Source organism: Vanessa tameamea, chromosome 3 (genome assembly GCF_037043105.1).
Source record: "Vanessa tameamea isolate UH-Manoa-2023 chromosome 3, ilVanTame1 primary haplotype, whole genome shotgun sequence".
NCBI classification, from domain to species: domain Eukaryota; kingdom Metazoa; phylum Arthropoda; class Insecta; order Lepidoptera; family Nymphalidae; genus Vanessa; species Vanessa tameamea.
The window spans coordinates 14,411,478-14,428,350 of record NC_087311.1 but is presented as its reverse complement, the minus strand read 5'-3'; the positions used below and the strand labels follow the sequence as shown (position 1 = coordinate 14,428,350).

General features: G+C 35.6%; 2 protein-coding genes and 1 long non-coding RNA gene across 7 annotated transcripts in view; 2 read left to right on the top strand and 1 right to left on the bottom strand.

Annotated features, from left to right (window-relative positions):
• Positions 1–13,852, bottom strand: part of Mob2 — a 37,541-nt gene extending 23,689 nt beyond the window's left edge. The window contains exons 1-3 of one of the 5 annotated variants that reach the window (XM_026636037.2): positions 13,370–13,852; positions 9,854–9,882; positions 661–715 (exon numbers count right to left, since the gene is read on the bottom strand). In XM_026636037.2, the coding sequence (XP_026491822.1) occupies positions 661–677 (17 nt within the window). In that variant the 5' untranslated portion in view covers positions 678–715; positions 9,854–9,882; positions 13,370–13,852. Of the gene's footprint in view, positions 1–660; positions 716–9,853; positions 9,883–11,852; positions 12,174–13,369 lie in introns of those variants that run through there. The other 4 variants (XM_026636038.2, XM_026636041.2, XM_026636039.2 and 1 more) reach the window with 4 other exon arrangements.
• LOC113397579 (uncharacterized) overlaps positions 1–16,873 on the top strand; it is a 119,685-nt gene that overhangs the window by 31,009 nt on the left and 71,803 nt on the right. The gene's annotated exons all lie outside the window — the stretch shown is intronic.
• Positions 15,880–16,836, top strand: LOC113397442 (uncharacterized). Its single transcript, XR_003368835.2, has 2 exons — positions 15,880–16,083; positions 16,639–16,836. It is a non-coding gene; the product is annotated as an uncharacterized LOC113397442 (long non-coding RNA).

The following is a 16,873-nucleotide window of genomic DNA, read 5'->3' as shown; positions in this document are numbered from 1 at the left end:
ACGATATCATAAAAAAAGGTGCAGTCTGAGCGGAGCAGTGAGCTCGGGCGGCTCGAAGAAGCCTATAGCCTGTCGGCCACCACTCGCGCAAGGTCCTTTAAAACATCAATCATCCAAACAGGACAATACATAATGTAATTTACATAACATAATTTTTTTTTAACATTACGTAAGGTAATTTGAAATGTTTCTAAATAGTCTGATATTCGGATGGGTGATATAAATACTCATGTTTGAGTAACTTCTGAGAAAAATTACCTTCAAACAATACAATAATAACAATGAACGATTCAGTTTTCATACGACTTCGATTAAACAAAAGCGAAGAGTTGCAATAAAAAAGCGCATTCTAGATCGTGGTGTGTTGCGACTCGCGACTGGCGCGTGCTATTTGTGTAGAGCGAGGTTATCCGTTTGTTTGCTCCAGGCGCTCACCGAAGCTTTTACGAAATCGATAGCATCAATAGCCATAAGCGCCGTGCAAATTGTCAGTTGGGATGACGCCATTTTCTGATAGTGACTATTGGGCGAGGATATAATTAGTATTCAAGAATTGACTTAAAAATATTACAAGATCTGCATCAAGATTACTATATGCCATGTATTGTTATAAGTACAGAGGGGCCATAGATGTTGGCATGCGGTTGTGATGGGACTTACCAAAGGCAGTCCAGCATGTTCGGACATGCACGTGGCGCCCGCGGGCCGCACTCACCTGCAACAAGCAATGACATGGTTCAAACGGTGATGCAACTCTTAGTTCGCAATCTGCAAAAACGATCTATTCTGAGAGCATCAGTTCATCTTTAGCAGAAATACTAAAATACACTAATTCGAAAACATGCGCTGCGTTAAAAGTAACCCATCGAGCCAAAAGCAACAAATACGTTATAAGAGAAAAATTAATGACAGTCTAATAATTTTTTCTACGCATATGTTTTAAAAATTTTGTTCATAACGTCTGCGTGCGTATCGTTACTCAGAAAAAATTGTTACACATTTCTCGACAATATTATTAAGATGTGCATGGTTAGTTCTTAGTCCCCAGTTGCCTTCTTACTGATACACGTCTTATTTTCAAAGGGAAATTAATGTGATAGAGAACCAAACAAGAGACAATGTTAAGTAATAAGCAGTAGAAGATACTATATATATGTAGTTCTAATAATCGGGTGCGCCGATGATATACAACCAAAATGCAGTTCAAATTGCTTAACACATTTAAAATTGTACAGACCGGTAAGAATATACACTGACGAACTCATAAACTGCATCAATGTTCAAGACGCCTTCGAAATAAACATTTTACCAAGTACTCCAAATTTTTATGCAATTTTAAATTGAAACCTATAGTTAGATTTGTTAACATCGTAACAGCATACGTCTTTAAGTGTACGTGTCTAAATTGGAAAGGACCATTCCTTTTCTTTTAACAAAAACGATAAATGTAATAAAAAATAGTTTTTACGACAAAAAATAATTGAAGCACGGGTTTTTTTCTTTTCTTTGCTTTCTTAAAAAGGTATATTGCCTACACGTGCCTTATTTAAGATTCTAATCGGTTCCGCATAGATCTGGTTATATATTGTTAGGGTTATTAAACGGTCTTGCGGAATGTAACACATTCTTGTGAGATCACTGTTCTCAGTACTGTCATTATTGTGGGCACAAGATTTCTAGCATACATATAAACTGTCCCAAACATGGTCAATGGTATTAAGGTCCGGGCTGCATGTTGGCCAAACCATGAAACGTATTCCAACCTCTTCGCAATATTGTCCAAATTACGTGGGATCGGGTATAATCAGGTACCACTCGAGCTTCTAAAACCTCTGTTATATAGCGTTTTTACCCGACAAACGATAGAAGGGGTCTATCGTTTTGACGAGCCATGTCGATGAACCCAAGTTCCGTTCGCATACAGATATGGTACATTTGCTGGTATAAAAGGGGTGATTGCCTCTTCCTTAAGCCTCCTTCTTATTGTACGTCCACTCACGTTTACTCCACGCACTTCATGTAACTCTGTTTTGATGTTTACTGACGTAAGGAAACGATTTTGTAGGGAAGTTGAAATAAATCGCCACGACTGGTTGTTACTCGAGCTCTGCCGGTAACGGGTCTCCTTTTGTAAGAGCATGTCTCTACTACTCTAGACACCGATGACTGATTTAAATTTAAATCTGAGCACAATTTGACCGGCTTGTTCGGAGTACATTCGAGAAGCACTTTTGAATCGTCATGTTAAAGTATTGAATTAAATATAAAGCTACCTGCTACTGGTTGGGAAACTAAATTCCCCCAAGAACCGGCAAGAAAATCAGTAGTTACTCTTTTCCACCATTATATTTACAGTTTATAACAATAAAGTACAATTAAAAATATATAATCTGTCTGTAAATTAATTTATATTTAATATGAAATATATTTTTTTTACTTGAGTTACTTATTTATTAATACCCCAAGTTATAAAAAAACTTTGGGATCCCTCCAGTACCTAAAGCAGAATAGTTCGTTAATCGTTTTAATTATAATAACATGGATCCCAATCCAAGGATCCAAACTCTTGTTAAAGATTAAGGCTCCATACGGAGCGATATCGTAAGTATACTACTGATTCGGCGGAACTACCCTATAGGTCATTACCTCTTTTATGTTAAGACTTTTAAACTTCTTTATACTATATTTTGCAGTAACTCGTTCAAATGAAAATTCCACGTCTCATTGGAGAACGTTATTAGTTATTAGCTTATTGGCTTTTAAAGCAGACGATTTTGAGTGAGAAGTTGTATCAGGCAAATTTTAAGATTTAAAGCAAACACTATTAATTACATTCCATGTAGCAAGTCAGTGTTATCTCTTAAATTTAGTATTTTAAATTCCACTGCCTCTCATTATATAACTGATATCATTTATTTATATTCTTATATGGCAACAGTCTCCCAATCGGTAAACTTACATTTTTAACATATGTTTTAATTTATAATAACATTATACATGCGAAATGAACTCTCTCTGTCTGTCTGTGCGCCCGTTACACTTTCACGGCAAACGACTGAATCGAATTTGATGAAATTTGGCTACCTTTTTATACCTCCCACCTGACGGACAACCCATAAAACGCGAGCGAAGCCGCGTGCGAGAGCAATATTAATTTACAATTTATTTAAAGTAAGAGATATAAGGTTTATCTTTGTTGTACCTTTGTCGTAGGTATATTCTAACTCAGGTACTTTTGACCTCACAATATCCTTAAAACCATTACTCTTTGACTGTTATAGGTTAACTTACAATTTTATATGAATAAGTGATTATTTTGTCTTTCATATAAATTGTTGACCACAGTGGTTAGACTGTTTATAATTGACATATCATATATTTTACAGTAACAAAGACATGTCAATACAAGTGAAAGTCTAACCTCTTATCCTGGTTAAATTAAATGATTTGAATAAGTTAACCGATATCAAATTTAACAAATATACGTTTAAGTCACCTCACACAATCAAAAATATATGTTTGTATATTTATACAAAGTTATACTTATTTTAGTGTATAACATTTAAGCGAGAGGATAAGCTTTATCTTTGATATTGTTAAAGTTTTTCATGTTAAATTTTATTACTACTTATAATGGATTTAGCTAGTACCAATATATTATACGTTATATACGTATAATATATTAGTACTAGCTACTAATCTAACTACTGTCGTAATTAAAGTTACATACAGTTTTCTTAGAATAAGTTACTTAACAATTTGAAGACACGCAAGGTGACACGTTATAAAACAAGTAGATATCAATTTGCTTAATAATATTTAAGTAAATTTTATAATACATAATAGATTGATGTGATCGTTTAGTCGTCGACCGTCTTGTCGCGGAGTCTACAGTCTGCAGTCTGCAGCTATCCGTGCACGTACGTTCGCGTGCGGACTATGCCTCGGAGCGAAGTGCTCGCTAGCTGCGAGCGAATGATTGAGCGACGAGCGAACTTGCAATGTAAGTACGTACGGGATCTAGCACTTCAATTTAGAAGCAGATATCTTAAACCGATTTAAGCTGAAATTTTGTATACACGTTCAGTTTGAATGACAATGCATGGTTAACTGTGTGATGTCATTCCAAATCCAAAATGGTGGCATACCCAAGATGGCGGACCAATTATTTTTTATGTACTCCCACAATATGGGTAACAAATAAAAGGGCTTGCAGAGAATAACTCGAAAAATAATGTGACGACACCCTTTATTCAATACGGCGGACTTCTAAAGCTTCAAAATCAATTTTGAAGCAGATATCTTTAACCGATTGAGCAGAAATGTAGTATACACATTCAGTTTGAATGACAAGTTTTATAATATAATGCATAGTTAACTGACTGACGTCATTCTAAATCCCGCATGGCGGAACACCCAAACTGGCGAATATTTTTTTTCAATCCTACAATATGAGTATCAAACGAAAGGGCTTACTGAAAATAAGTCAAAAAATAAAATGACGTCACTATACCAATACGGCGGAGTAAGTTTTTAGTGCTTGCTTATAATATAGATATCAAATAAAAGGACTTACTGAGAATACGAATGCGAGTTAAATTACTAAAATTAGTAAATTAAAAGTAAAAAAAACCTTTTTAAAACAAGCTTTTTTTATATAAGATTTTAAATTAACATGATTATTTTTATTACTAACAGTATTTAAAACGGGATATTTACCATGTTTTTTATTTTTTTAAGTGCGCTAGAAATGAAAAAATAAAGTTTTACACCATAACTTTTACTGTTATACCCTGTTCAAGTTAGCTTGATCTTTTTGACAGAAGGGCTAGTGATGAAAAACAGAAAACATAACATTTAACAGTCGATGGAACGATGGAATGCGTAGTTCAAATTAGAATTACATTTTTTTTTTCTTATTTTTCTAAAAAGTGTTATACCAGCTAAAGAGACCAATAGCCAAAGAGACCCCAACCAAAAGGACCCCCGTTCGTATAACATAACGTGATCTTTAATAAGGATTTTTGTAATCGATATTTGTAGCAGTTACTGCCTGTTTATTCGCGTCCCTACCGTCCGACCGATATAACATTGTATAAGCGGCTATTATATTCAGTGTTTCTATTTAAATTTTACTTTGAAGCAATAATATATAATAAAAAAGGTCTGAAATTTTTCGGATAACGCTTGAATCTTTAGGAACTTTTGTATTATATGTATTTTATTAAATATTTTTACAATTTTTAAAATCATTAAATTAATAAAATAATATGTTCGTCATTGCAAGGTATGTCGATCAGAAAAATTTACATCCGTCAAAAAGATGAAGCTATCGTGTACAGGATATAACTTATGACGTCATTTCACATTTGACACATTTTATGTGGTATAAAAGCTGGTCGCGAGACTTACATGTGTAGATAAACAAGTAAATTAAATAATTTGATGTGAATAATTTTATCTATTAAAATTTTCGAACTAAGTAAATATGAGTACTTAAATCTCGCGACAAGTTTTTATATAATACTAGCGACCCGCCCCGGCTTCGCACGGGTGCAATGCTGATAATGAATTACATAAGCAAACTAAAAGCTACAAGGCCATATTAATCTATATTAAATGCACAATGTATTTAATGTAATTAATTGGATAAGGATTAATGCTGTATTGCTTAAAATTACTTCGAAAATAAGCCATTATTTCTCGTAAAAAGTAAAGGATAAAAAATGGTTATTGTACGTTATCCCTAAGAGATAGACATGTATCATCGCAGACTTTTTAAGGTGTACAATACTGTAGTACATTATTTTGATCTATCTCGTAGGATTCCAGCATTTGCAATGAAAGCGCAAAAATATATTTATTTAAGACATCACCTTAGAAACCTCTAAAATTATCAGTTTCTCTACTATTATCTGCATATATTATACATATCAATCTATCTATTAAAGAAAACCGCATCAAAATCCGTTGTGTAATTTTTAATATCTAAGCATACATAGGAACGGACAGCGGTAAGCGACTTTGTTTTATACTATGTAATGATGATAAATTGTGTCAAAGATGGGGGAAACAACAAATGTTAAGATTAAGTGGCAACGACTACGACACTCGGATGAGTCGACTCGCGCTGGCGTCAGGTGTCGGATGTCTATTGTTGTTCCCTAACGTCACACTAACGGTACAACGCACTATTGTTCGGTACTTGCGCTATGAAACACTTTGAACGTGCTCTATCATCATCGAGTGCATGACGTTATGGCGCGACACGCAGACTTATCCGACAGTGACGATCGGAAAACATTTAAGACACATTTGAACCGGCACTTATAAAATACAAATAAGGCATTTAACACAAATATCAGTGAATACGTTAGCAATAAACAAATGTTCGATTCCATATCCAAAGAATAGTCATTGCGTAGCAGTTACCGATCTTATTTGGTTTTTTTTTTTTTTTATTTGGTTATACTTATCGGTACTTTGGGTGTGGGTTATTGTAATTGAGAGATATATATGTATGTATGTATATTCTATTGACTATTATGAGATTGTATTGACTATGTAAAATAAATAAGTCATTTTACAGATAGATAGAACAAGTTATAATCTTCCTAAATGTTGTGTTTTGATGCCAGACACCCTTGCGCCCCGGGCTTAAAAGATAGGTCGAGCTGGGACCGTGGACGCCTAAGATCCCCCATCTGAGGCGTTCACGTGTTCTGTATCAGATGGGCCTGAGGAGGAGGAATGCAGGGAGGCGAGATTATTTTCGCTCCCGAGGAGAGTTCCGCCGCGCTTAGCCGCCACGAGCGGAGCACAGCAAACCACAAGCGCGGTTGCGTTATATCTTCACGATCCCGCACCCGGTCTAATCTGTGCCGAAGACGACCATCGCAGTAGTAGGATTTCCACGTAACACGGTCCAACTTCCCTTCCCCCCTCTGAATGTTTCCACTGCGTGAAAAAAAACATAGGAAAAACACTTAAATAAGGTCCTGCTCCTGAACTTTCTCCGATCGTCATGGTTTAGTGTGCCAATTGGCTATTTTTTTCTAAGAATAACCGCTTTGGTGGAGACCGGTTAAAATGCACTTGCTGAAAAGCCGTTACTCTTGAAATCAAAGTCAGCCCATGATAATCGCATCGTGCTCAACGCACAAAACCAGAACGTCAATAACAGTTCGAGTACAGATCGCATCAACAAATTAGAGACCACTACTCGTAAAGCCAAACTGATTTCGGGCGGCAATTAAGTTATAAGCGCCCAGTAAAACAAATATTAAATATAATTTAAAATGTTGACATATCACAACCTCCCCATGAGTTAGTATCAAGTTAGGAAGCGTTTTAATAGAAACTCAATTAAATTACGCCTCGCAGAAAATTTTGCATAAGAAAGCGAGTTCGAACTTTAAACTTATGAATGTATTTCAGTAAAGACAATTTGCGAGCTGTAGGCAGGGGCGATGAGGTAAAGTAGTGGGCGCGAGCGTGGGCGAATTCGAGGCACGGCCGCTGCGGGGACGTACAAACAGATTACTGCGGGTAAGCCAATAATATGGAGTACTTATGTGTTATTAGCGTGAAAGGTTGCTTAGCTAGCACCTAACCACGCACCTATCAAGGATACGAATGAAGGACCTCACGTCACGGCTACTACGTGGCCGGTAAAACTCAGCAAACAGAAATAAAAATATGTACATAATTTTCTAGCCGTCGCTTGCGGCTTTGCCCACGTCAAGTTTAGTGTATAACATCAAGTTTTAAGTAATCAAGTACTGGCTACATGAGCAACGTCGCAATTGTGTTCCCGGAATAAGAATAATAAAATCGATTAGAAGAATAAAAAATACATCAATAGATTCGTAACTTATCACTTGCTCGGTATGCATTCCGTCCACGGTTAGTGCCGTCCGTGGCGTCGCTTTAACCTCCGAACACTTTTAAAATCGAAAACACACTTCTTCTTTGATATTTTACTATCCTAAGATTCACTTCACTTTTATATGGCGATGTATGTTTGATCAAAACCAATGATAATTAAGTAGCAATTATAAAAATGAGACTTTTATTTTTGGGAGTCATTGCACTTTTACCCTTTACTGTTTGTATGGTCCGGGGGACCATACAAGCACAGACAGTGGACAGGTGGTGTAACAAATGGCGCAGTGCGCTCGACTCGCGGGCTGCGGCGGCCGATGCCGGCGGTGCTGGCCATGGAGCGCGCCAGTCAGGTCAAGGCCGTGTAACCAAATTTATATTGTGCTCACGAAAAATAATTCGCCTCTCGAATGTTACAAGGAATCGCTGTAACGTTTTCGGCTGACAAATTGAGGGAACGCATTAGTTGAAAGTATACTGACGGCAACAAAAAAAATCTACGGTGGGCATCATCAGTAAACATTATCACGCAGCGAGGTGGTAGCGGCTGGTTCGAACAGCAGATTGTCTGCAGTAAGAGCGAACACAAATTTATCAGTCGTTATTCGCAGGATAATGACGTAAGCGCGACCGAGCCTCTCGACGAATCAGGAATAAGGTCATAATCACGGATATTTACACGCTTGATTAGACAATGCTGTCATATTGTGTGAAATCACTGTTCCCATTTGTTTCCGATGTTTAAGAAAATAATTCAAATTACAAAAAAACGACTAATACTATTTGTTGAGAGCCGAGTATTTAATAGTTGTTTAAGATCAAATACACGACCTTGTGAATGCGTTATCCGATCCCTCAGCAGTTTAGCTACTTACGCTTCCTATGTAACCGCTTCGCCAGAGTCTACACGGACATTAAAATATCACATTTTGTTACATAAAGAAAAAAAAATAAGCTATCATTAATTTGACGATGTACTGACTTCTATTCTAGATTTCATTTTGCTACATAAAGTTTAACTTGAATTACCAACAAAACCTGTAAAACGTATTTCTTTATTTGTGGAGATAAAAAACTCCATAATTGTAAGTTAAAATTAACTGTAACTCCTACTAACTTTCACCATTTCAAGGAAGGTGATTCAAGCACGACAAAAAAGCCCTTTTTTGGTCATATGCCATTTCAGGCATACGATATCGGAATTTGAGCTTTTCCAGTGCTTTGATTGATGCTCAGCATCGATGAGTCAGTCCGCAACTGACACATCGACTCGTAGTTATTTATATAGACGATCTTTGACATTGTCCACAAAAACGAACTTTATTTAAATATTGTGTCGATTCCCTCTGCACGATAGAAGCATTCGTTTTAAGATGTACTCTCATACACTTAGCACCGCCAGAGTCAATAGTTTTCCATGGAAATATTTATCCGTGGGCGCGGTAATTATGCGATAAATACACGTATCTTAACATGTTCATTTCCACTGTAGAATGTTTTATATTCACGGAAAACGCTTCTAAGCAGTCCACAAAAAAAACCTTATTCGATTTATTAAAATTTATTTTTTTAAATAATAGATTTTAACTATACACCAGTTTTAATCCTGGCTCGATGTAATTCATTCGTCTAAGCATAGAAGCGTGTTTTCGAATCGCATCGATAACTTCGCGTCGTCGTCGAGGAGTGACGATGGTGATTAGGTGTGGGTACCAAACCGTGAGTAGAAGCAATAATTATGTTTGTGAGTCACATATACACCATTAGTAACAGCGTTAACAGTTAGTAGGGTCGCATGAGCCGTCTGTAAATACTATATTAACATATTTCACCACCACATGCCGATTCGTTGCATTCACGTGTTACATGGTACAGGCTTGCCGTATGACACATGCATGAGGAACGAGGGATGACGGTGTGTGTTGAGAGGCGCGAGCAGAGGCTGAGTACTACGAAATATGCAACTTACGGGGCGCGGCGAGCGAGCATGCGACTCACCTGCAACAATACAAAACGCTTTAGTGTCGTGCCGCTTATCAAATGAATTATCGTCGATAGAACGATGTATCAGTGTAAAGCTACACTCGAGAGCATAGCAAGGAGTATTATTGATGTAATATGCCACATACATACGACATGTTAGTGTATGTCTTCGAGTCTGAGATAACCAAAACTGTCAAATGATATACTGTACTCATATTTAACAAAAACTAAGAATATTATAACATAACGCATGTTTCATGAGATATTTGAGTGCGAGAAGATCATTTGTTCACGGGCTGATCGGGTTGCCGGAGGTTACCTTGAGTATATTCACTTCTCATCCCGAGATAATATATACGATAATCGTTATCTCCGCGGTCGGACATACTCCTGACACACGGCTGAGAGTGAGAATGCAAGACCAGCTAGCTGCTAAAAGACGTACAAATGAAATGTTTACACGGACACAACACACGGTAGAGAATGGTTAAAATTTCCCGTTTGAATTAAAATTTAACACCATTATAGACGTTTATGATATTATAACATATTTGATTTTAAATATTCTGTTTATGAGATTTACTTATTTCACACAGAATTTCCTAAAAAATCGGTAATATCTCAAAATGTAACTATAATTTCAATGAATCTCGTAATATACCATCTAAAAGTAACGTGGCTCCCGCAAGTGGCTCCAAGCAGAATTTTCTTATAAATTCCGTTGAAAACGGCCAGACAATGTCAGTTTGAACCGTTGAGGAGTTTAGTCGTAGATTGAACAATGAGAGGCGCTCGTTGCGCGCACGGCGGCGTGAGAGACCGTGTGCGAGACGCGAGTGCGACAAGCGAGTATCATAATTACGGGTCCGGCGGAGTCAAGTGGAGGCAATCAATTGAAGTGAATCTTTTGACACGAGCCCGCACTATACTCAAATTCTCATAGATACATCTCTCCTGCTTTACACGACAAATCCATTCTCGACCTCTAAGCCCATATGAACAAGGCAGTAGCCGACAACTCGCACTGTCTAAACGTCATAGGTGCTTATATAAGTGTCACATAAATGTGGCTACATCCAGTACATCACTACTCCGTACTCGGTATCACACAATCACATACAACCACTAAACGAATAGCTATTGAACTTTTTAATACCGCAGATTGTTATTTTGTGGACGAATGTATTTAAAATATAATAATAAAGTATATTTTTATTAAGAAAATAACCATATAGAAAAAAGTATGCAGGGAAGTTTGAAACTATATACACCTACAGCCTCTTCCAACCGCTAGAGAACAATCGCCAAATAAACAACATTTGACATCGAATTGACGATATCAATGACCGAGAGCTTATGTCGATTATAGTTTCGCAAATTAATGGCGTTTTGAACGTCACCGAAGCTGTTATTATAACTTTGAAAGTAAAGTGATAAATTAATTATCTTTTATGCAGGGCAGATAGCAAGAGGCGAATCGGAACATGGCAACATTAAATACTGAAACCTAAGCTAGTCAGTAATTTAATATCTTTTGACTCAAACACAGTTCAACAATACGTGGTGGAAACAATAGTGTCGCGGTGCGAGGCGCGTGACGTCACTCAGGTGGGAGCACTGAGCAGTGAAGCAGTGAAGCAGTGATAAGGTGCGATAGCGCGATAACGACGACCGGCGGCCCCGCGGCTGACGGCTCAGCGATTGCAACACAACATCACGTTACGTTTGCGTTAGCGTTAGCTGCCGCGAAATAGACGTGATTCATTATTTGTCACAACTCACAACTTGCCTTCGATATGAACACAGACAACAGATATTTTTCAATACCTACCTAATATATTACAGATCATTAACCTAATGATAGCACACTGTACACTTAGAACCCTATTAAAAAGTAATTAGACAAAGATACAAAAATGCAAGTAGAACAATGAGTAAATAGTGAGTAAATCAAATATTGTATAGACCATCAACAAGTTTCACACCTGCAAAAGCATGACACTGTGTCGTCGATGTCGAGAGGCAGCACGGAGGGAGGCGGCGTGGGCGAGGGTGGAACACTACGGTATTTAACGTGGAGCACGTGGCGAGCCGCGCGCGCGCCGCTGCGCCGCAGGATACCCACGGGCCAGCGGCGCGGGCTCGTCTCCTCCGCCATGAGCGGCGGTGCGACGGAGGCTGGGGGGAGCGCGGGGATGGGTCGCGTCGCGAAATACAGCGCTCGCGGATGCGCGCCGCGGGCAACTGACGGCGGCGACTACGGCGGGAGCACGCGCCGGCGCCGCCGCACACCGCCTCTCTGACATCACGCGTTATCTACGCGGCGCGCACCTGAGCCGTAAGCGGAGCTGAGAGTGCAGTACTGCACGCGACACCGGAAGAGATGCAGATTTTACTGACAGTTTAACTCATCACTAGTGACAACAAAGCTCAATGGCTTATATCAATATAAATTGGCATTGGGACATAAAGGCTATAACAACGTTCCTATCACTACATATAAATTTTAAATTAACAGACACAATAAAGTTAGTTATGATTATTATAAAATACAAATACAACTGATGAGCATCCTGCAATTATATGCTGGAGTATTATATGTAGACATACACTTGTAACACACACACACACACACCAAGTATTCGGTAAGGTGCGATAAGAAACTTCATTCTAAACACATTAATTAGAAAAAAGGTAACAATAACAGTTCTTAATCCATGTTTAGAGTAATTAGCAAAATTATAACAGACCACAAAAAAATATTTGCTTAGCTAAGCTTAAGAAAAGTTACCTTTTTGAAATTGCTACACCAATAGTTGTTTACGTAACCAATTATAAGAAAATATTGTGTTAAAACAATTTGTTCTTATTTCAGAAATTGACACAAATATTCTATAAATTACTTGGTTTCAATGAATGACTTAATGTATAAAATAATGATAGATAAAGTTTAAGAATCAACTATTTTTATTTGAAATACAATATGGACCCACAAATTATACTTACTTTTTAAAAAAGTTCAACTTTTTAAAAATTCCACTAAAATAGTTTAATTTTTCTGTTTAGTAACTTAAAAATAATTAGGAATTTTAGAACATTGATAATTTTCAGTGGTTAACTATTTATGAGACTTCAGCAAGTCTCTCAAAGCCAAGATTATTAAAAAATTATACCTTAAATCCTATTTTAACAAAACACACAATTGAGACATATTACAGAATAGTAATTTTTTAATAATTAGGGATTTAGTTTAACATAATAAATATAATGTAAACTATTAATACCGTTATGTTGACATGGTTTGTTTATTTGATAGCTTGATTAAAAATTTATTGTAATGACATGCCACAATTTATTTTAGTATTATAATGTAAATTATATTATATTTAATATATTATATTTTGACAACTTAATGACTCTATAGTTGACGTTGTTTGAATCTGTTGTTACGTGATCAGCGATGAACAACGAACAGCGATTTCCACCCTTTTTGTCAACTTACCCCATGAACCAATCGACGGTGTCGCGCAGGTACTCCGGGAGTCGCTCCAGTTTGACGGATTCCTTGTAGCTCACAAATGAATAAAACGGAATATTACACCGAGTCGGGTCTGCACTGATAGCAATTTAGCCACACGAAAACACAGACTGTCCCATCACTTTATCTAGTTATGAGAAGCGAATTATAAGATAACTGTAACTGTTCACTTAAAATTTTGTTAACTAGAGCGTGTCACAGTCAGCGAAGACGAAAATTTATAGGAGCAGCTGAGGCAAACTCGCCATGTTGCGCAACTTTAGGCTTAAATTGTTTTTAAATTAAGGGCTAATTTTATAGCCCTCTGTTCAAAGAGTGTATAGCTAAGCTACATTATAAATATGAGTAAAAAACATAACTTGATATCTTCGTATAAAAAGCTCAAGAAAAATAATATCTTATGTCGTAAGTCGTAACCAGAACGAAATATAAATACTATGTTGGTAGCACTTATCAACTCAGCTGGCAAGTACTTCACGTTATCTGTCAAATTAATATTTTAAAGAAACAAGTTCATTTTATTACAGCTACTTAAAAGTAACTATTATAAACATATATATACTATATTGATTTTAAATCTTCGTATTACATTATGTCAGGTGATATAATTGTAAATGTATAGTAGTTCTTAAACTTATATGATACAATCCTTTGACCTTTTATAGGGGGAAAAAATTAAGCGAAGAACACATTGATATTTGATAATATTATAGATACTAGTTTTCTGTATGCGGGGCAAAATCATATTTTGATATATTTTTTACTATTTCACCTGTTCGGTTGAAATTTACAAACAATTAAGAAACAATTAAATTCTTAATTGTTCGATTGTGATTTAGTTTTGCTTATTGGAACAATAAACAATTTGATATGGAATTTAAGGGTAACGCAGGAGAACAGATGTTTTTTTGATCGAATACTGATTAAATAATCAGAAACTAAAATAAAAAAATGTATATTTAGTAGGCGCAAACTTAAGTGACATTTTTTTTTAAGAAGTAAACTAAACATGACCGGAAAAGTAAATTTTGATCGCACAATGAAGAACAGTTCACGAACAATTGAAATAGCAAAAAAAAATAAACTTTCTACAGAGACATAATACATTTGCGTAATAATATATTCAGCGCTATTTTTTTAAATATATGTAAATAAACAATACTATATAGAACATCCTAAACATCCACGCTAATGTAAAAATCTCTCTAACCTAGTATTGCTATGGCGATTTTTATAGTTTCTGATTTTGTTTTGGCAACACTACCTTCTTAAGTTCTTAGCGTTTGACTAAAAATTATATTTCCTCTTGCCTTCCTAAAATCAGTGGGAATGATGCCGTAAAAAGGGACGGAAGTGTGTAAGTTGGGGAATGGCACGCTATTTGATTTGACCATTGAGCACACGCACTGATTCAGCTTAATGTTGGATGGTACCTCATTTTGCTATTAGGACATAATTTTATTGTTGTTTATTACTGAGAGGAGTTGTCAGATATCATACATCATGCAACTATTGTAAGGCTCGTTATTTTTTTTTTGTTTTTGTGTACGTGCCACATTTTGATCGTGGCGATCATGGAGTTAATGTGATATTAAATCGAAATTGGTTCTTAAAAATAATCCCTCAATTAATTCCCGGCTACGGTTTTTTGAACGGAAGGTGTTCCAAAATAAAATGATTGGTTTCTTTTACAGTCGATTTTGTTCATAAACAAACAAGCTAGTGAACATGCGAAATTAACAGTGCTTGCCCTGGTTTGATGCCTCAAATACACTTATATGAGTATTTTTTTGTGGGTAGAATTTACATGAAAACCCTGAAGTGTGGATCGTAGTATTGGCAGCACCAAAAGTAGCCTACTAATAATGTATTATTTATTAATAAAAATATATAAAATTATAGTAAATTAAAAATATTCTTCATGTTATTTTAATGGCTCATTTCGGTAAACCTCTAACATATAAAAAAAAAACACTAAAGATTTACTCGTATAGTTTCATCACGTATATATCAAATATAAAGCTTCATTCAACCTTTATTTGAATGCGCTTTAAGTCATTCACACATGTACTGCTTCTGGAAACAACTAATATTAATGTTTTCTCCATCCTACATGATATTGGCGAAATAATATGTGCCCAGTCGGCATAACTAAAATCCATTAAACTAAGAATTGAATATTAATGCTTATATAATATATAATACCTCTAAATGACAAATGATTAAGGACTTAATAAAGTTAAGTATAACAACGGTTTATTTTGTGTCTCTGCAGCCAACATTCAATGTAGTAATTATTTTTGACTTTAGGATTATGAGGATATACGTAAATAATAAACTTCATTGAATTCGTAGATTAAAAAAAAATGACGGAATAAAATCCCATAATTGTCTGTTTTGGTAAAATTTTAGTCTGTATTTTACCTTTTGAGTTTCGACACAGCGATGTCACCAATGACAGAACTCCGAGGTTTGAGAAGTATTTCATCATTACGAAAAAATTTATTATAGGTTATCAACAAAATAAAATTTATAAATAATCGCTAGTTGCAATTCCAATATGTTTCGATTACCATTTGGCGAAAGAGTTGATCCTTTAGAGGAAAAACGTCAAGCAAGAGAAAATACTATTAACAGCTTTCTCACATTTTGTGTGCTTTGTGCGGCTATTAGAATTGGTAAGTTTAAAATGAAATACAGTCGTATATAATAGACTAGATTAATATAAACACGTGATAAATATGTTCCTAATCGTAACTAATACTATAATTTAAAATAATGAGACTTAAATGTGGCGCAAATATAAATTTATAGAAAAATATATTTTTAAAATGAAATCAACATTTTTAAATGATAAATTGCATTAACGTATTGGTTACAGTTATATTCATTATTCATAAATTTTGTCAGCGATTGTTCCTTTGTTCATTTTGGGATTAGCATAGTGTATTAATTTTAACATTGTAAGTTAACTGATTTGGCAAACATTTATGGCGAGCTCCTGTCATCAATAAAAAAAGCGAGTTTTGTATTCTGCAAACATAGTGATTGTTAAGGAGCTTGTTTAATAGTATTGATGGGTGTGTTTAACATAAAAAGTTCTTTTAGTGATGCCAGTAATTACTTGATTAGATAAAATTAAATATCTATACTCTATGGTTTCCATTGAAATAGGCTATACATGTTTTATTATTATTAACTATTAGCTGTTTTAATCAATTTCTTCTTTTCAGCTCCAGTGATCATAGAGCACAGTGGATTTTAACTTGAATAGATGGATTTTACTAGTTCTAATAAAGTCATGATTTTGTTTCATAGTTGAACCAGATTAGTAAGAGTGCACAAATCACAGAATGTAATTGATACTTTTATGTTTCTGTGTAACAGTAATAAGCATAAAATGATTATATAAATATATTATTTCAACAGTATAGTTTATGTATTATTTCAACAACTCAACCAAAGAGA